General features: G+C 34.6%; 1 protein-coding gene across 3 annotated transcripts in view; it reads right to left on the bottom strand.

Moving 5' to 3' along the window:
• Positions 1-18,526: 18,526 nt before the first annotated feature.
• LOC149564655 (NEDD8-specific protease 1-like) overlaps positions 18,527-22,051 on the bottom strand; it is a 38,777-nt gene continuing 35,252 nt past the window's right edge. For 2 of the 3 annotated variants that reach the window (XM_089818215.1, XM_089818217.1), the window contains exons 2-3: positions 19,037-19,977; positions 18,527-18,774 (exon numbers count right to left, since the gene is read on the bottom strand). In XM_089818215.1, the coding sequence (XP_089674341.1) occupies positions 19,074-19,742 (669 nt within the window). In that variant the 5' untranslated portion in view covers positions 19,743-19,977 and the 3' untranslated portion in view covers positions 18,527-18,774; positions 19,037-19,073. Of the gene's footprint in view, positions 18,784-19,036; positions 19,978-22,051 lie in introns of all 3 variants that reach the window. The other variant, XM_089818216.1, reaches the window with a different exon arrangement.

The following is a 22,051-nucleotide window of genomic DNA, read 5'->3' as shown; positions in this document are numbered from 1 at the left end:
TTATCAGTGTGAACTCCCTCTGCCTTTAGTTTCTCCCTCTGTCATAAAACTCTATCTTCAACATCTTCTTCGGATAGCAAACACTCCTTTCATATTAGACCAAATTCTTCCACTTTGACATCTTTGCAAATTCTCCCTCTTCACGAAACTCTCCAACTTTATAAAATTTCTACAAATATGACATTAAACTCTCCCTCTTTGACATCTTGTGTTGAGGACAATATTCAGTAAATATCAATGTACCTCATGTACAGATTCATATGCAATCTATCATTTTCAATATTGTGTCAACTTGATTGATCTTCAACATGCACTAGTTGATGCATCACTAAACTTCATATAGTGAGCTTCAAATAGGGGAATAACCCCTAACTTACCTCTTAGATACAAAAATACATCCTTTGGTAATGTCTTAGTGAATATGTCTACAATTTTTTCTTTAGTATTCACATATTCTAATCTTAACTCTTTATCTTGCACCAATTCTCTCATAAAACGATATTTTATAGCAATGTGCTTGGTCTTGGTATGCATCACAAGATTATTTTATATATTAATTCTACTGGTATTATCATAGAAGATAACCACTGGATCCTTGATTTCTATCTTTATACCTCCCAACAATTGTTTGAACCAAACAATATTGGAACAGTTAACTATTGTTGCAACATACTATGCCTCTATTGTAGATTGAGAAATGAAATTATGCTTCTTAATTGTCCAAGACACTAGTCTTTTACTAAGAAAGAACGCTCCACCACTAGTGCTCTTCTTGTCATCAACACTTCTTGTCAATTCAACATTTGTGAAGGCCTTTAGATCCAAATTTCCTCCTTTCTTGTTCCATAATCCATAGTCTTTAGTACCCTTCAAATACCTCATGATTCTCTTGATTTCCATCATATGATTTTATTTAGGATTTGTTGAGAATCTTGCCACCATACCAACTGCTAATGCAATATCAGGCCTTGTATACACTACATATTGCAATTTACCAATCATTGATCTATGTGTGGTCTGATCTACCTCTTTGGAATCATCATTCTTGGAAATCTTATGTCTAGTAGACATAGGTGTTCCAACTGGTTTTGAATCCTCCATTCCAAACTTCTTTAGTATCTCCTTGATATACTTAGATTGAGTAATGTAGATACCATATTTCTTTTGTTGAATCTGTAATCCAACAAATAATTTTATCTCTCTAAACATGAACATCTCAAATTCTTTACTCATCTCTTCTAAAAAAGCTTTGCATAAATCATCATTTCCAGTAAATGATGTGTCATCCACAAAGATTTTTTCCAACACAATCTTCTTGTCTAGTCCTTCTTTGATGTATAGGTTTTTGTTATCATTTTTTCTTCAAAAAGTAATCTTTATCAAATAGTTATGAAGTCTTTCATACCAAGCTTTGAGAGCTTGCTTGAGTCCATACAATGCTTTGTATAGTTTACAAACCATATCCTTTTTTGCTAGGATCTACAAAACCTTCAAGTTGTTCTATGTAAACTTCTTCTTCAAGAATTTCATTCAAGAATGTAGATTTCACGTCCATTTGATAAACTTTAAATCCTTTATGTGCAACATAAGCAAGTAAGGTCCTAACACCTTCTAGTCTTGCAATAGGAGCAAAAGTTTCACCATAATCAATACCTTCTTCTTGAGAATAACCTTTGCATACTAACCTTGCTTTGTTTATGGAAACTTCTCCATCTTCATTTAGCTTATTTTTGAAAACCCACTTTGTGCCAGTTACATTTTTATCCTTAGGCATAGGAACAAGAGTCTAGGCTTTATTCCTTTTTATCTATTCTATCCTTTCATTCATTGCTTCAATCTAGCTTTCATTATCCAAAGAATCTTTAACTGATCTAGGTTCAAATTCAGTAAGAAAACATGTACTTTTCAATTTATTTCTTATCATTGTTCCATCTGACTTGTCTCTAATGATCTGATTAGATGCATGGTGCCTTCTAACATATCTTGCTAACACAAGTACTTTGGATCTAGAACTTGTTCCACTTGCCTCACTGTGATCTTCTGTATCAAGATCAGGTCCCACTATTTGTGACTCGGGTCCTTAAAAATCAGTTTACTCTAGCAACAGCTCAGTAGCTTTTGACTGTGACTAAGGTCCTTCATATTGTGACTCAGGTCCTTCATACTATGACTCATGTTGCACTGGATGCAACTCGGTAGCCTCTGGAGGTTTTGGGGACTTAGGAGGTGAAGTCTACTAACTTCCAATTAGATTTGGCAATATATTAGGTTCATAGTAGATAAACTTTATATAATCCTCAGGTTCTTTTCTACTCTTTTCTTCACTCTTTTCTGCAAACTCATCAATTCTCACATGTACACTTTCTATGATCTTATGAGTAGATGAATTCAAACATTTATATGCTCTACTTCTACAATATCCTAGGAATATGCCTTCATCACCTTTGACATCAAATTTGTGTTTCCTAGATTCCTTCAAGATATACCATATTCTACCAAATACTTTTAAGTAACTTACATTCGGTTTGTAGCCATACCATAGTTCATAAGGAGTTTGATTTACATCTTTCTTTAGATGTACTATGTTGAAGGTATGCACTGCAGTACTGATTGCTTCCTTCTAGTATTTGATTGCAATATTCTTTTCTATCATCAAAGTTCTTGCACAATCCATGATTGATCTGCTTCTTCTTTCAACTATACCATTTTGTTGTGGTGTACCAGGGGCTGATACTTGTCTTTTAATTCCTCTTTCAGTGAAGAATTCATTGGAAATGAATTCACCACCTCTATCTGATCTTAAACACTTTATCTTCTTTCCAATTTCCTTCTCTACTCTTGCTAGATACCACTTAAACTTTTGAAATTCTTCAAACTTATTTTTAGATACATTACAGTCATCATTGTAGAATAATCATCAACAAAAAGAATAAAATACATATCTCCACTATAGTTGTCAATTCCAATAGGTTCACATAAGTCTGTATGAACCAGCTCCAAGACTTCTTTAGAATGATAGTTTTTTCTTTTGAAACTTATCTTGCCCATCTTACCAATTTGACAATTTTTGCATAGGACCATATCAGGTTTCCTCAAACTAGGAATACCTCTCACTCTTTTGTTTTTGCTTATCTTGATCAGATTATCAAAGTTCACATGACGTGAACAATCACTATCAATAATCTACGTATCATTTTTGCTAATATAAGAAATAAGTGCCATTTAATCTTCTTCATCATCAGATTCATCTTTTACAACAATATAGACCATCTCATCATCATCACTACTATCTAAATCTTTAGCCATAAAACAAGATTTCATACCTTTATCCTTGTAGTCCTTGAAGTTCTTGAAATCCTTCTTTCCTTTGAACTTGTTATGCTTCTTTTCATCTTTGTCTTCTCTATTTGGACACCTTGCAATAATGTGACCAACTTCTTCACAAGAAAAAAAATTAAAAGAATTTTACCTTTATACTTTCCTTTTCCTTCAGGATACCTTGCAAGTAATGCTTCAATAGTTTCAAGATCACTGATAGAACTATAATAGTTTCAAGATCACTGATAGAACTATCTTCTTCTTCACTTTCAGATTATTTTCCTTTTGACCTTTTAGCTTTCTTCTTGAGTGACAACTTGGCTTCAAATGCAAACTCAAGATTGCTAGAACTAGGAATATAATTGCCATTGTTGTCTAGCTCAAATATTGTCAGTCTTCCAACTACTACATCCAATGTCATATCATTCTTTCGATTGCATCTCATTTCTTGAATTGTTGATACTTTGATTTCCTATATAGGAAGATGTGTTCTAAGAAACTTACTTTACTGTTGTCTCATCTTCCATATAGAAAGAAGTGTTATAAGAAACTCACTTACCATTGTCTCATCTTCAATCTTTCCTCTGAAAGCTTTGCTTGCACAAACACTGGCTTTGATTTCGTCATTGTACTTTGCAATGTTCTCATCTTCTCTCATCTTTATTTGATCAAATTGTCCTCTAAGACTTTCAACTTTAGCTCTTCTTACATTATCATCTCCTCCATAGATGGCTTTTAGCTTGATCCACATCTAATAAGCAGTTCCATCGTCTTTGACTTCATCAAATTTGGCATATTTGAGAGATGAAGCAATATCAATCATATAATGTTATGGCTCTTCTTCTTTGTAATTTCTTCAATAGTCATAGTTCCAGTAGGTGTCATATATTTGGTGTCTAGGTACTTTAGGCTTGAATCTCCAATGGTTGCCAAATGTAGTCTCATGAGTTCTTACCATGCCTTGAACTTATCTTTGTTCATCTTAGGGATCTCCCTTCTATAAGACATCCTGATCTTTATCTTAGGTCCTTGAAACCTTTTCTACAAGCACTACAGGCTCTGATAACAATTGTTGAAAATATAGGAGTAATTGAGAGGGGAGGGGTGAATTATTTACCACTAAAATAAATCCCAAGTCCCTTAGATGTTAGTACAAAACATAAACTGTACAAAAATATTGTAGCTTGGCAAACACACAAGCACTCAATTAAAACTGATAATATGTTGTAACTCAGTAACCACTGAAATAACAACTATAACTTGGCAAATGCTTAACATGCAAATCTTAAGATATTATCTATGATTAACCTTAATCAACCTAGTTGCATACACATGAAAGAAATAGCATGAACACAAGTGACACCAATATTTAACATGGAAACCCAATTTCGAAAAAACCACCAATTGCAACTGTTTACTGATTTTCACTCTTCTTAAGTGAGCCCTGTTAGGAACCAACCCTGTTAGAGGTTACAAAACACACTGTTAGGTGTAACCCTATTAGAGGATTTAATCACCCTATTAGGAGTGGCCTTGTTAGAGGTCTTTAGATACTTCAATCTATAGATGCCACCTTATTAGAGGATTTACAAATAGTTGTTAAGCCAAGTCTATTAAGAGATTTTGGTCACTTCTATAATGGTTAGAGAGTAACAATGAGATGACCCAATTTCTAATTCAATTGAATTACTGATTAAAGATCTCAATTCTGGCTCGAATACTTGATCCTTCCTGATCGAATGTATCTCTGCAGCTCCTCAAGGATATTCTGCTTATCCTTCTAATTTGCTTCCTTTAAGCATCTTCTATTCTTCCATACACTTTCACACATTCAATCCTCAACTTGACCTTATACTTATATCATATCCATTGTCGATTCATTTTGAATATAACTTAGAATAATTAATATTCATCTCCTCAATCAGCTAGAACCAACAAACAAATCCATTGAACTCAATATGTCAAAATAAAAAAATCTTTTATTAGTCGACCCTGCTCAGTAGACGCTAACTCAAAAGTGATTTTTCTATGTTAACCAAGTGAACTCAATTAACACTACATCTTCACAAAGTTCCTTTGGTAACTGAGTGAGCTTGATTAACATTGGTTACATCCAACATTTCCTTTGTTCCTCGAGTGAACTCAGTTAACACTCAACTTCTGTGAACTTCTCTTCAACACCCGAGTGAACTCAGTGGACACTAACTTCTGAACTTGGAAAACATTGGAATGCTTGGAAGACACGAAAAATTGTCTTCATCACCTGAGTGAGCTCGACATACACTAACTGGTAAAGATATGACATTTTGTGTAACATCAAAGACAATACACAATTAACCAATTGTTTCAACACCAGGTTCTCTACATATCCTCCCTTCTCAAGGTTTTCTTCTCATTAAACATAGATACAAAAGACCTAAAATCAATATCACGATATTCCTCCTTCACTGGTACGTTGAATATAGACTACATCAAGGCCTTGCTTATCGAGAGAATGATAGGCTAATCAAGAAGCAAGATTTGATTTGTCTCTAGTTTATATCTTTCTATGCATTCTTAAACAAGCTCTAGAGCTTGCACAACCATGGGAAATCTAACTGCTTCCACCAATCCGCTTTCTTTCAATTTCTAGGTAATCAGGTGGATGGGCTAAGAATTAAGCCCAAGGTAAACTTTAAGAAACCTTCTTTCAGAAAAAGATATAAAAGATTGGCAAAATTTTCATTATTTTGGAAAACAAAATTATTTCTTTTGGCAAATCTCTCAAATATTGGACAATTTCAATCTTAATAGGAAGTTCATTAATCACCATGGAATATTACAAATCAAAATTGAATATATTTTACCTCATGGAATATTATGAGGATCATTGCATTATATTTTAAATCAATAATGAAAACTGAATATTGGTGATATATCCCTAAAGTAACTAATAATTATGATAATTATTAGTGAATTAATTTTAATTTTTCTAATAATATATAATATTTAGTTGAATCAAATCTAGTAATGTATTGAATATTTTGGCGAATCTTTGAGTTTAAATTTTCAATGAAATAATTTATTGAGCAATCTTAAATATTTTAAAACTAAATTTAATAAAAATATGGAGATTTAGGTTACATGAAATCTTAAATTATTAGCCAAATTGCTAGCCAAAATTCTCTAAAATTAGCCAATTGGTGAATATTAGCCACTTAAAAATACCTTCATTTAAGCCTTCTGTGAAGATCATTTAAATCATAGAACTTGAATGAGGTATCAGTAAGATCCTTAATTCACTTTCCAAGCCTATAAGTCTATCATAACCTATTGCCTTGATTTCCATTTTCTATGATTCAAAGAGGATGTGATTCTTGATAAATAGCCATTTAAAACAATGAGGAAATAAATTTGAGGCAATTCTGATGAAATAGATGCAGAAATGCGAATGTTGGCACCACACGAATGAAATTAAGCATAACCAACGATCATAAAGGCAACATTTGCAATAAATTTGATAATCAGCGGCTATTTGAAACTTTCTATTTCTATGCACATAAAGACTCATAAATTCGAAGGCCATATTACTTCACTTAAAGTAGTATAGTGAGAAGCCACTCACTAGAAGAAGGGGTTTTAGTTTAACAGAAAATGCCTTACTTCAAGATCCAGAATAATAATTCATACAATAACTCATTGCATACGGAGGAGAAAGCGCATATCTATCTTTTTGTAAGCTTATCTTTCCTTTTATTTGGGATCATAGTGTAGGAAGTTTGCCTTCGATACTTTGGGCACTTCAATTTCTTATTCTTTGTATCGAGAATTTGAACACTTGATTTCTTTTACATCAGAAATGCACCTCTTGGAATAACTTTACCATAAGCATCTTTTAGGCATATCCGTAGAATATGCTCATATTATAGTCACATGGTTCTTTATCCATAGGCTCGTTTCTCTTCATAGAAATGGATTTTACCTCTGATCTTTGACTTGAGAGCTTAACTTTGACTTGCATTTTCCTAAATCTTTTCAACATAAGTCGATTGAGTGTACATATGTTAACATTTATCATGACTTTTTTCTTTGGTACATGCTTGATGAAGTTCACCAAGTCAGATAGCTAGTTGAACTACTTAGAATCTGAAGGTCTCAAGAATGCTAGAGTAAGAAAGAAGTTATGGAAACAATGAGAACTCACTTCTCATCGAGAAAAGGCTTAAAACATATCCCAATCAAACCTATATCACCTAAACCCCGAATGCATTAAAATGACAAGAAACCTGCATGGAGGGATAAGGAATGGTAAAGACAAGGGAGGTCAAGAAAAGATGCAAAGTGGGATCCTTGGGAATTTGATGAGAAGTGAATTACCTAGGGGCTACCTTGACAAGCAATCTTGAAAAAAAATCTCCATGCAAACCAACAACTACAAGCTCACAGGGGAAAAATTGAAAGTTGGCAACACTATTGTTAGAGTTGTTTGGATCTTGTGTAGTCTTGTTGAACTATTACTGTAATTTCTTTTGTAATTGGTCATAACCAAGAAGGCCTTACAACTTGAATTATTGCATGTAATAAATTGTTTTATGAATAAAGAAGTTGATTTTGATATAAGATCTTGTCTCTTGCATTTCTATTGTAGTGTTATTAGCTAGGGGCTTGGACCATTCGTTTGGGGATTCTCTAGGCCCTGCACAGCATCAAGAAGTTGAACTAAGAATCAAATCATCAACATATAAAATAATAATGACAATATTATTTTGAGTATGTTTAATATATAAGTTAGGATCATTTTTACTTTTATCAAAACCTTGAGAAATAAAGAAAGAATTAAATTTGGAATAACACTCTTTAGGAGATTTCTTTAAACCATAAACAGATTTCTTTAGTTTACATACTAAATGTTCATTACCTTCTTTAACAAAAATAGGTGGTTGAGAGCCCTAGTAAAGGTTTATGAATTGAATAATTTGTCCAACTCCCAAGCTGACCGCCTACCAGGCAGTGGGAATATATTCTATACGTAACATGTCAATGTTGCCCCCACCAGATATTGCTAAAAGGTGCTCTGTCCAGACAAATGTCATTTTCGGGAATCCCAGGAGGGGCATACAAAAACCTTTGCTACGGCCTTTCCACCACCCCCAAGTCTCACCCCTTAAAATAGTAGGGGCTAGAATACTCTGAACTCACAAAATTCTATGGCAGCCTACGATTGAAAGGGGCCTGTCAAGCCCTTAGAATAGTAGGAAAGAGCCGATTATTGCCCCTTCAAATTTCCTACTATTGAAAGTGTGGGCCCCTATCAATTCTAGGGTTCGGCAAAAGCAAATAATTTGAAAGCCCTAGCTGTTAATCACGAATTCCCCTTTTGTATCTCGACTTGTAGGCATATTACATATAGAATATATCACTTAAAATTCTATGGTGCTTTGTTGTCTCACGTCCAAGCCATATAGATTACTTTTATGATTGTTATTGATAAGTTGCCTATCATTTTTCTTTTCAAAAGAATAATTAGTTAAATGACCATCTTTCCTACAATAAGTATATTGGGGTTTTCTAGTAGGAGTATTATGTTGATTAGGATGGTTATTATTAGAAACTTCAACAGTCATCCCTTTAGGAGTCATATTGGAAGCCTCAACTTCTATTTCTTCAAAATTAGACCCTCTTGACTATAACTTGCAATGCCTAATCAAACTTGTTTCTTTGGTACCACTATGATGTAGAAGTAAACGGTAAAAGATGGTTTTTATAGGCTTAACCCCACAACTTGCAAGGAAAATAAGAAAATGTGTGCAACACTCAAGATTCCCTACCCAATATCTTAGACTCTTCTTTAATGACAAATTTTATGCATGCTTTATATGAGAAACCATTTGATCTTTCCCTTTAATATAGGAACCCTTACTATTTCAAGGCTTATAAAAAATGATATGAGAGGATTCCTAAACATTGTGAGCGGATCAAGACATCTTCTATTTGCTAAATATGACTCAAAATCACCACTAAACTAACCCCAAATAGTACTAGCTTGATTCTTGCAGTATGGCCTATTAAGGAAACCTAATGGAATCAGGTCGACAAAATGAGTATTTTGGAATTAGTTTCCAAAACTCATAAAAATCCCCCCAAAACTAAGCACAATTCCTAATACACATTTGGAAGCTCTATCAAATTCAAGGTTTCAACTCCTAGTTTGATTATTGAGTACAAAACCCCCAATTTGGTCCTAATTGGACAACTATGCCTATATGTGTAGATTTAGACTACAAGTACTCTCTACAAAAATGGCACAAACTTGGTAGGGTTTGGGAAAGTGCTAATATCACTAGAACATTAAATCCACCATTACTTGGTCTTGATCCACCATTAAATGCTTGTTTCAACCAATTTTTCCTTTGTTCAATGGTTGATCAAATAGAGATGCTCGATTAGGGCTAAGTGGAAAAAAATAAGATTTTCTTGCAAAAAGCTTTTGGGAAAATGAAAGTGCATTGCCTCTACTTAGTTTTTACTAAAGGTCATTGAATTCCAATAGTGGAAACTCAAAATGTAAGCATTTTCTTGTGAAACCCTTGTTAAACTAAGGATTATGAACCAATGACTACTTGTCTATTGATATCTCTTTCAAAACTTTACCAAATTTGACCAAATCAAAGCCAAGTTAGTCTAGACTCATTCTCTGTCAAATTCAGACAATAATGAATGCAAATCAAAGCATGAACACAAATGGAAAGGATCAAAACACAAAAATTCTAAGAAAAGGTAGTTATTTTATTGCACTTCCTATACCAAAACTCCTTCATGTCTACTTATTTAGAATTCAACCCACGGAGTCTTAAATAGGTCGACACCCTCTCAATCAACCAAAAATTTGAACTTCCTAGTCATTGAGAAGGGTATTTAATCATTAGTTTAAGGGAAATTGCACTAAATGTTGACAATGTTGTCAAGCAACATTGTCAACATTCACAGCTTAAAATTCTAGGAAAAGGTAGTTATTTTATTGCCTTCACCAAAACTCCTTCATACCTACTTATTTAGAATTCAACCCACAAAGTCTTAAATAGGTCAACACCCTCTCAATCAACCAAAATTTGAACTTCCTAGTCACTGAGAAGGGTATTAAATTGCACTAAATGTTGACAATGTTGTCAAGCAACATTGTCAACATTCACAACTTAGAATTCTAGGAAAAGGTAGTTATTTTATTGCCTTTCCTTCACCAAAACTCCTTCATACCTACTTATTTAGAATTCAACCCACAGAGTCTTAAATAGGTCAACACCCACTCAATCAACCAAAATTTGAACTTCCTAGTAATAGAGAAAGGTATTTGGTCACTAGTTTAAGGAAATTGCACTAAATATTGACAATGTTGTCAAGCAACATTGTCAACATTCACTACTTAAAATTCTAGGAAAAGGTAGGTTTATTGCCTTTCCTTCACCAAAACTCCTTTATACCTACTTAATTAGAATTCAACCCGCAAAGTCTTAAATAGGTCAAAACCCTCTCAATCAACCAAAATTTGAACTTCATAGTCATTGAGAAGGGTATTTGATCATTAGTTTAAGGTAAATTGCACTAAATGTTGACAATGTTGTCAAGCAACATTATCAACATTCACAACTTTTCACCAATGGTGCAATTTATGTGCAAATCATTTGTAGACTTGTTTATTTAATGCCCTATGACTCAAAAATTCCTAGGAACACTAAATCATACTTTACAAGGGACCCTTTTCTTTTTCATTTGACAACTTCTGCATAGAACAATTTACTTTCTCTACATTTTGTTTTGTACTCCTATCACAATCCAAGTATGGCCCCTTTTTTCCTCTTTCTTTGAAAAATAGATCTAATTAGTTTGCCTATGCAGGAATATATATCTTATACTTGATAATTAGTGCCCTATCCATTTATCTACATGTCATGAAAGCAGCTTCAACTATAGAATTCAAATTAAGCGTGTATAGCTCATATTGGATGTGTTCCTTGAGCATGCGAAGAAAAATGTTAGTCAAACTTCCATCTCTAAATTGTCTCAATTACAATGATAGATTGCAAAAATTGGAAATATAATTCTTTACAAATTTTATTTGTTGTTGGTTTACTAATTGGCGGAAGTAATTATTTGTCATATAAAAGTTTACACACATATGAAATGTACTGGTTAATCACTTCCAACTATTAGAACCACTTTGATGTATATTTTTGATTAAAAAAATTAGTTGGGAATGATTCACAACCAAAAGCCTTTAACTGATTTGTTACCAACTTGTCGTGCACAAGTTCTATGTATATGTGCACAACACCAAAGGCTACAAATAATGATGTTCACACAACTCTATGGCCAATTTCAAACAACGTACATTTATTGTGTAAGGTTTAAAATGCTCATAATCACAACATTCAGTGAAAGAATTTTCTTTAATAATCAATAAATCCTATTACATGTATGTGAACATTTACCAATTCACAAAGCTGGCCATTTTTGTATACATTTAGTTTTTATCTACTTGTCCTCTGTGTTAGTTTGGGTAGCTTGGACAGATGTTCGTCCATATGTGATTAATTAGCAAATAATTGTTTTACTAACTAATGGGTTAGAGTCAAGACAAATATTTGTTAATTAATTGAATCCTTCTAGAAGCAACTAGTGACCTATTGGTTAGGTTGTTTTAATCAAGAAGCAACTAGAAACTTCTTGGTTAGGTTGTCTTTCGTCAAGAAGAAACTAAAAACCTCTTGGTTATGTAGTATAAAAGGGGATCAAGGGAGGCATTTGGACAACAAGAAGTTGTAGAAGCATTTGCAATGTTATCAAATGAGTTTGCAGTGATAGCAAACAGTCTTGCAGTGTTAGCAAGGGCACAGTGATAGTGTTGGGGATAGCAGTGGGGAATATCAGTAGGAGAAATTATGAGGTTGTCTCAATTCTACCAATGAGAGGCAAGGAATTTTGTATCTCTTGATTTGCTAAAGATAATGTATGTTCCATCTGCAAAAATGGTTTTCCCTTAGGGGTTTATCTAGGAACAATTTGTCCGAAAATATTGTGTTCTTTGTGTTGTGAATTTTTTTCCATATTTTATTGATGAAGTTGCAATTGTGTTATTTTTTTATATTAGTTGTGAATTATTTTTTCATCAGTTTAATAATCGTTTACGATAGGAGATTAATAATTCGTGGCTAGAATAAGAATTTTCACATGGTATCAAAGCATTGTTGAGAGTAGAAGAGTTTTGTCCTAGGAAAGAAATTAAGGGTTTATATAACCTAGATTGATCTCTTTAGATTTATTATTGCTTTAATCCTTTGAGATGGCTTCAGCTGGTTTGAGAGATTGGGATAGATTGCATGGTCCCTCAAATTTTGGTGTCTGGAAGGCCAAAATTTCTTTATTGTTGGAAGAGAATGGTATCAAAGATTATATTACCAATGTTGTAGCTGTAGCAACAGATGCGACACAGCTTGCAGCATATAAGGACGATGCCAAGGCAAGAAGCATTATCCTTGATGGTGTTAAGGATCATATTGTTCCACATATCTCAAAGCTATATATGGCAAAGAAGATGTGGGATGCCATTTTGAATATGTACAAGAATGCTACCACCAACAGGGAGATGATTCTCAGAGAGAAGCTAAAGAATACTCGGATGAACCAAGAAGAAGATGTTACAAGTTACCTAACCAGGCTTAGACTTGTCAAGGACGAGTTAGCTGTTGTTGGAGATAGTCCCAGTGATGATGAGCTAGTGAGAATAGCCCTAAATGGGTTTTCTAAACAATGGAGTGTCTTTGTTCAAGTTGTCAATGGACGAGATACCTTACCGAGTTGGGATCAACTATGGACTAATTTCACTCAAGAGGAATTTAGACTAAATCTTGTCAATGGGGCCAACAAGAGTCAGAAAAGTGAGGTGGAACATGAGAACGTAAACTTAGTGGGGAAAGGGAAAGAAAAGAAAGGGTCTAGCAAAGGATCAAATTCACAAAGCAAGAAGGACCTTTCTAAGATCAAGTGCTTTGGATGTCATGAGTATGGCCACTGTGTCAGTAATTGCCTAGAAAGGAAGAAGGCAACGAAGCAGATGGCAGCTTCAACAAGTGCAAAAGAACTCTCCAATAAAATGGAAGATGAGTTTGCACTTATAGCTTGTATGGTGAGCTCAACCTCATAGACTATTTGGTATATAGATAGTGGGGCGTCATTTCATATGACAGGAGTTAGATAGTACTTCTCTAGTTATGAGGAAAACACCAATATCCAAATTTCTATGGGAAACTTGTACAAACTCAACTCGATTGGGAAAGGGATTGTTCAATTTCAAAGGGAGAATGGAAAGATAATTCCAGTTCATAATGTGTTGCATGTGCCAAGATTAGATATGAATTTGATTTCTATATATGTTCTTTAGGATAGGGGGTATAATGTACTCTTTAGAGGGACACGTGTTGATTAAGCACAAGAATTGGAAATCACCCATAACTATTGGAGTTGGGAGTGGTCGCCTTTATAGGTTGCAGTTTGATACTCCTAAGGCACTCATGAGCCACAGTAATCCTAGAGATCTTGGAGAGCTATGGCATAGGAGGATGGGCCATATTCATCATGGAGCGCTTAAACTGCTTCGTGAGACAGTGACAGGTGTTCCAAAGGTGAGCACAGAGCATGATGATGTATGTAAGAGATGCGTGTTGGGAAATTTTGTGAAATCACCTTTTCCAAGGAGTGACACCAGATCTAAAGGTGCTCTTGATCTAGTACATTTAGATGTTTGTGGACCGATGTCGACAAAGTCTCTTATAGGATGAGTACTATGTTACTTTTATTGATGATTTCTCCAAGAAGACCTATATATACTTCTTGAAGACCAAGGATGAAGTTTTTAGTCAGTTCCAAGAGTTCAAGGCTCTTGTGGAGAACTCTATGGGAAGGAAGATAAAGGTTCTTCGGTCAGACAATGGAGGCGAGTATAAAGGAAATAACTTTCAAGAGTTCTATACTAGAGAAGGAATCAAGAGAGTGGATTGTTCCTTATAATCCATAGTAGAATGGAGTTGCTGAGAGGAAGAACCATTCTATATCAGAGGTGGCAAGAGCTATGCTACATGACTAGGATATGTCCCGCTACTTATGGGTAGAGGCGTGTAGTATAGCAGTCTACATTCATAACAGGGTTCCACATAAGGCACTAGGAAAGATGACACCAGAGGAAGCTTTCACAAGAAAGAAGCCAGATGTTGGTCACTACAAAATATTTTTGGGAGTTTGGCATATTGTCATTTTTCAGGTGATACACGTACCAAGTTAGATCAAACTGCAAAGAGAGGGTACTTTGTTGGGTATAGTGAAACCTCAAAGGCATATAGAATTTTTATCCCCGGGGCCAAAGAATTTTTGTCAGACCTGATGTAAAGTTCATGGAGGACAAGGAATTTAGAAGGTCCAGAGATTTCCCAATAGATGATCAGAGTGAGCAACCAGCAGAAGCTCCAAGGCCTAGTCAAGGGCCAAAAAAGCACAAGTATAGTTACCAGTACAAGTGTAGGCTCAAGTGGTGAAGATTCACGGAGTATGAAGCAATAGGTGCAATGGGAAATGCATCTAGAAGACTTAAAGGTTGATATTTCATCCTCTACAGTTGGCAGAAAGAATCGCGAGGATCAAGAGACACTAAGGGATACTCAGGAGTTTGTGGGAGCTCCTAGGAAGAGCACTAGACAGTGGAGGCAACCAACCAAGTTCAATGACTATGTGGCATTAGTTAGTCAATTGGTAGATAGTGAACCTTATAGCTATCAGGAGGCTGCACGACATCAAGTATGGCAAGATGCTATGGTTGAGGAGTATAACTCTATCATGCAGAATGATGTGTGGGAGGGAGTGCCTAGACCAACAGATAGAGCAATAGTTGGATCACGCTAGATTTATAAGATAAAACACAGTGCAGATGGTAGCATCGAGAAATACAAGGCAAGGTTCATGGCCAAGGGATTCTTTCAAAAGGAGGGAATAGACTACGAGGAGACATTTGCCCCAGTGGCCAGGTATACTTCTATACAAATTGTGATCTCATTTGCAGCACAGATGGGATGGCAGATCCATCAAATGGATGCTAAGACAACATTCCTTAATGGTGAGTTCAAGGAGGAGGTATACATAGAGCAACTAGAAGGCTTTATAGCACATAGCAAAGAGACCCACATGTGCAGATTGAAGAGAATGCATTGGACAATGGCCAAACATGTATTGCGTTACTTGTGTGTTACAGTTGAGTATGGGATCAAATATGTTCAAAGTGAAGGTATCAAATTGATAGGCTATACTAATGCAGATTGGGCAAGAAGTACAACGAACAAAATGAGCACTTCAAGGTGTTGTTTCAATTTGGGATCAAGAGTTGTATCTTGGTTCAGCAAGAAGCAAAAGTCCATGCTCTAAGTCAGTAAAAGCATAATACATAGCAACTAGCATGGCGACATGTGAAGCTATATGGCTTCAAAAGTTGTTAGTAGCCTTGTCTGGTCAAAAGGTTGAGACTACTATGATACACTGCGATAATCAAAGTTGCATTAAGTTGTCTGAGAATCCAATATTTCATGATAAGTCTAAACATATAGACATCAAATATTACTTCATCAAAGATTGTATACAACGAGGGGCTATTCAGCTACAGTACATACCTATAGAGGAGCAAGTAGCAAATATTCTAAGGCATTGGGGAAGGCAAAATTCATCTTCTTTAGAGATAAGTTGGGTGTCATGCAGAACAACTTCCTCGCTAAGAGGGAGTGTTAGTTTAGGTAGCTTGGACAGTTGTTCATCCATATGTGATTAACTAGCAAATAATTATTTTACTAACTAATGGGTTAGAGTCGAGACAAATATTTGATAATTAACTAACTCCTAGAAACAACTAGTAACCTATTGGTTAGGTTGTTTTAATCAAAAAACAACTAGAAACTTCTTGGTTAGGTCGTCTTTCATCAAGAAGCAACTAGAAACCTCTTGCTTAGGTAGCATAAAAAGAGGTCAAAGGAGGCATTTGGACAAGAAGAAGTTGTAGAAGCATTTGCAGTGTTAGCAAATGAGTTAGCAAAGGCACCGTGATAGCGTTAGGGATAGCAATGAAAAATATCAGCAGGAGATATTAGGAGGTCATCTCAATTCTGTCAGTGAGAGTCAAGGAATTTTGTATCTCTTGATTTGTTGAATATAATATATTTCCATTTGCAAAATTGGTTTCCCCTTGAAGAGTTTTCCAAGGAAGATTTGTCCGACAGTATTGTGTTTTGTGTTATGAATTTATTTCCATATTTTATTGATGAAGTTGCAGTTGTGTTATTTTTCGATATTAGTCGTTAATTATTTTTCGACAATTTAATAATCGTTTACGATAGAAAATTAATAATCATAATCAGTGGCTAGAATTGGAATTTTCACACTCTAAAATGTTAGAAATTTGGAAGCAAATGTTGTAAGTAATGATAAACATTACACGGAAAGACTATCAAGATACATATTTACCCTCTAACAACCTCAAATGGAGAGAAAACAAGACTCCGTTATTGATGAATTTTCAAAAGCTTAATTCCCTACACAGTGGCTATGAACATCTCAACTCCCCTGCGACAAGGTGAAATTACTCGTTGACTAAGCACGGATAAGATCAGTAACCATTGAATACATCTTGCTTATTTATGGGATGACGACTATGACACGCTAGGCGTATTTGTGGCGTAGAATGTGAACCGATTAAACCTTCCAAAAGCCCTTCAACAGCAGTTGGAATGGATAAGTCACTTTGTCTGGTGTGATGCTTTAGAATAATGTTGTAATGGGATGACCAATTTGCTCAAGGTGGCTCAAAAAGCCATTGCATCTATTTCAAAGTAACTGCAATTTTACTCTCATGGAAATTGAAACAACTTTCCCTTCTTTAACACACAATACGAAGAAAAAATGAAAAGTTCATTCAACAAAACAGAAACCAAATGTTTCTTTGAAAAAAATTCTCCCTCCGAATGACAGTACATTTTTATCTAAATTTGTTTGACTGGGTACATGAGACATTTTCGATAGCCTGCTTTTGAAATAGTAAGACCATTTTGCCCTCGACCAATTCCATCTTTCATTAAATTCTATTCGATTGCTGTGGCTTGGAAACCCATACCCCTATTTGGATGTATCAATGCAATTTAGCCTCAACTCTTAAACTGGAACATCCATCACTTTTTAAGCTGACACCACTAATAAGGATGACTAATCCATTCAATATTTTCTTAATTATTCCTCAATTACTCTCCCGGTGATAATATAGTTTTTGGTAAAACATAATTTTCTCTTGAAAATTGAAACAAAAATAATGTACTGTCTGGAACGAAACTAATTATTTTTTAAACCAAAAAGATTATAAATAGAGTTCAAATATAGTAAAGTCCGTATTCAGCAATCCTTTCGCTGTTACCAAATAATATTATTAGATAACGTATTCATAATCTTAAAACTAATAACAATAAAAAGCTCTCCACACACAGCACCTCGGGCTACTAAGACAGAACAACTCAACCCCAAAAAAGATCCCTACTGCCACCTAGGTCTTATTAATAGCTCGTGCTCCATCTTTACCTCTTATTCACTTTTGCATGTGAGGATTAAATTCTGAAGATCTATTAATTAAGAAAAATAATAATTGAATATAAATTTTAACACATGATGACCCACAGAAGGAATCAGTAACTAGCAGTGAAATGAGTTAACTTTAGACACTACAACAATGCTAGTGGTGGTTTGTCATGTTCTCTTTTTCCATAGTCCAATTTGTTTAAGAACAGCCATTGTATTTCAGATGGATGAGTGGCCTAAAAATGTAATTGAAGAAAGTAAAAGCAGTACATTAAAAAAATTGAAACATCTTTGATGATGCAAAAAGTAACACATACATTTGTTCTAAACAACTTCCTTAAAATATGCCTACAATTAAAGAAAAAAATTACATCATAGCATTGTATCTCAAGTTCTTAACTAGATAAATGACCATTTTTTAAATTAACATCGGTTAAGTGCTAAAAATTCCATATTATCAATGCCAAGAACTAAAAAACCAATTTAAGTCTTAACAATTATGTGAACATTTATAAAAATTCCATGCACAAGACATGAAAAGGATGACTCGTAGAAAGGAATTGGAAGAACATTACCAAAGAAATCAGGGTAAAAAAGAAAAATTCAATAATTGTCAAAATCATGCAAAATTCCAATTTAAATGGGGATCACAAAAAAGAACGTGCAGTTTAATTGCACTTGAAACCCTGCTATTTGAAAAAAATCGTTAACCCAATTAATGGACCAATTCTTTTTTTTTCTCAAAAAAATATTTTCTTTGGCAAGCAGCAATTTCTGATGCTTCCAGCAACTATAATGCTCCCTCTGCCACCTACCCTTTTTCCATGAAGCCTGTTAAAGCTATTAACATTAGCCCCAGATAAGTAAGTTGACAAAAACTGCATATGGGAAGTTCTAATAAATACTTCTATTAAAATATTTTTCCAATTTCTATCATGGAATGAAACTTTAAAGTAATAAACCATCAACAAAAACAGATCACTTCTATCTCTGGTTAGTTGTCTAAGTAGGGATACATAAGCATGCAGTCAATGTAAACTAGTTGATGGAGTTCTTTGGATGATAGCTCACGTAAGAAAGGAAGATTATTAACCTGTCCATCTCACTTCATTATCAAGAGCTGTAAGAACTTAACAAGAAACAGAACTCCCTTTCTGGTTGGCTAGATTATTGATAATCTCTAGGATTTGTTTTCTCATCTCACTCACTTTACTTGGGGTTACACGTGCTTTTAGCACAGATTCCCAGTCTTCACCAGAAGTGTCTCCTCTGTATGAGCATATCTCTTTTGCTATGGCAAGGACATAAAGACCACAATCATAGCCATTTACTTGCCGAGGCGTGCGGTGCTCAATAAATGTGGCAGAAGCTGAGGGAGGACCCATGAGATCTTTAATATTTGCAAATAATTTTAATGCATATGATTTGTTTAATGATGCACTGTCATAATGGTCAAACATGTTCTTCTTTCTGTCATATACAAGCAAGCTCCAATGTGCTCCACCTTCGGCCAGGCTGAAATCTTCATTATCATTGACAGGGAAAAGAACCAGCTCCTTCTCTGGAAGCATTAATGGATCAACAAATAGTTTGATGGAATCAACATCAGGAGTATTAAGAATCCAAAACGATACTGAAGGTGCAACAAGGTTGATTGCAGGAGAGATGAAAGAAGACAGATAACAGAAGTAGAACTCGATAATGCGATCATTAAGATGGTTTGGGCCTCGAAGAATCTTCAAATCAGATTTCCTTAATATTACATCACCGTAGCTCAAAATTTTTTCATTATCTCCCATTGAATACAAATCTCCAAAAGCCCCAGTGTATTGCAGTTCTTATTATACATCACCAGTATTATGACCTTAATTTGACTTGAAAATGACTTTGCCAGGCTACAACATGTTCTCCAGGATTATTCTAGAGCTGTTTAGAATTTTCAAATCTTCCACCGTATTACAGTTCTTATTGTATTCCACAGGGAATGATGGCCTGAAATTTAACTAAAAGTGATCTGCGAATCTCAAGCACATTCTGCAGGATTATTCCAGATTAGAAATAATTAGTGAAGGTGGTCAGAATTGCAAATTCTAACAAAACATCTGAAGAGAATACAGATAAACCACTAAATCAAGACAAACAAATAGGTCAAACTAAAATTAGTGAAGAGCTACGTTCAATAAGGTCATCTTAAATTCATGAATTACACCTACATGAGATTTTGAATGTCTTTAAAAAAATTAAAAATTTGTTTACATGATGACAAATGATAGCATATCAGTTGCACATCATTGATGTGGTGAGGCAAAAGTATAAATCAAACTCAGTTACCAAAAACTGGAAAAATATTAACACAAATTTAATATCAAGGGACCAAAAATGAGAGGTAAATACGTGTTTTGTATTTCTTGTCAAATATAATGAATACATAACAAATAAAAGCATAATATACTAAAAACAAATTAGGTTTTTTGGTTGTGGGCCAGCATCTCTCACAGGGTTTGCGACATGGCTTAACCGCCTAATGTGGTTCTATAAGACTACTGGTTGTATCAGACATTGACAGGTCGATCTTTTGGTGCAAAAGCAACCCTGACCAATTTAACAAGTGGTATTAGAACTTGGTCACAAGTACGAATCCACGCAGGCCGCTACATGGCCTAACCGCCTCCTGTGGTTGTATCAAGCATTGACAGGTCGATCTTTCGAAGCAATGGCAACACTAATAATTCCAACAAGGCTTTGGGTTTTATTAAAGTTTTCACTTATATGTAAGAGGGTTTATCCAAAAACAAAGAACTAGCCCTAAAATTGTAAGCAGCATTGCAGTGAACCACAACCAGACAAACCTTAATCCGGGTATATATTATAAAGAAGACCTTAAGTTTTTACGTTCAAATTTCTGATATAGAGCAATTTAATTTATACATAATCCAACTTTACCCTGACCCTGAACTTTACAGATTTAGTACATCTATATTTTCTACATTTAGCAGAAGAATGAACTAAAAACAAAGATTTCTGAATCATTTTTCCAAATGTTGCAAAACAGAACACAGTAAATTCAGTGGGTTGGAACTATTCACAATTAATCAGAAATTTACTTTATGTTGCTTGTCTTGATTATTCACAGGGTGCAGAGCAGATGAATATTTTCAAGACAAAAAAATTGGGGTACCTAAATCCTATATCTTATTGAAATTTGTATTGCTCAATTATTCCAAAGCACCACCACACAAGAATAAAATAAATATGGGCACCATCCAAAACAATAGAATCCCACCTTCAAAACCAAAAGGATGTAGGATAATATTCTCCAGAGATATGTTTGGCATAGCGCAGTCATTTTAATATGGAAATAGAAAATATAATAAAAAGTGGAAAAATGCTTACTAATAACAAAATTAGTAACTTCCTGCACAAACTACAAACAAATCATTTTGACTAGATACAATCAACCTATACACAACCTCTAGAATGATCTATGTCTGTAAGTCTCTTTACCATAATTGAAAAACTCAAACTCGGTCATAACTCAGCAAGCCCAAGACATTTAAAAAGTCAGGAATCAAAAATAACAGAGGACAAAAACATATTATTAATTTCATAGATAATATCATGGATTTCAATCACTTGGAGAAGGCTAAAACATTGCCAAACTTCATGGCAATTTGGAATGTTACCGATTGGAAGAACACAAGTGGCACTTAAACAAGGAATATCCATGAATACAAAGTTAGGTTTGCACCGAGTGTCCCCATGATTGAGCTTTAATGAGATCGCTATTAGAATGAATGCTTGATGTTGCTGGAGGTATCACTGTATAGGGGAGATTGTCAGCATGGCAGAGATGATTTCGAGAATTGGCATAATGACACCCTTTGTCATTGATGTCAATGGGGGAGAAGTATACATGAAAAACATTATAATGAGGGAGAATCAAACATTGTTGATCTAAGGGGAGAATCAAACATTGTATACATGAAAAACTCTTTACAACCTGTCTATAAGAGTGATATGTGTTTATACATTCATGAGCAACATGAATGGTGGAGCAAAAGAAGATAAGGTATAAATATATTTTGGTATTCATGGTACTTCAATGTTT

This window comes from Cupressus sempervirens, chromosome 3 (assembly GCF_028749045.1).
Source record: "Cupressus sempervirens isolate cs-2001-9-10 chromosome 3, ASM2874904v1, whole genome shotgun sequence".
Taxonomy (NCBI): Eukaryota; Viridiplantae; Streptophyta; class Pinopsida; order Cupressales; family Cupressaceae; genus Cupressus; species Cupressus sempervirens.
This window is presented reverse-complemented; position numbering and strand designations above follow the sequence as displayed.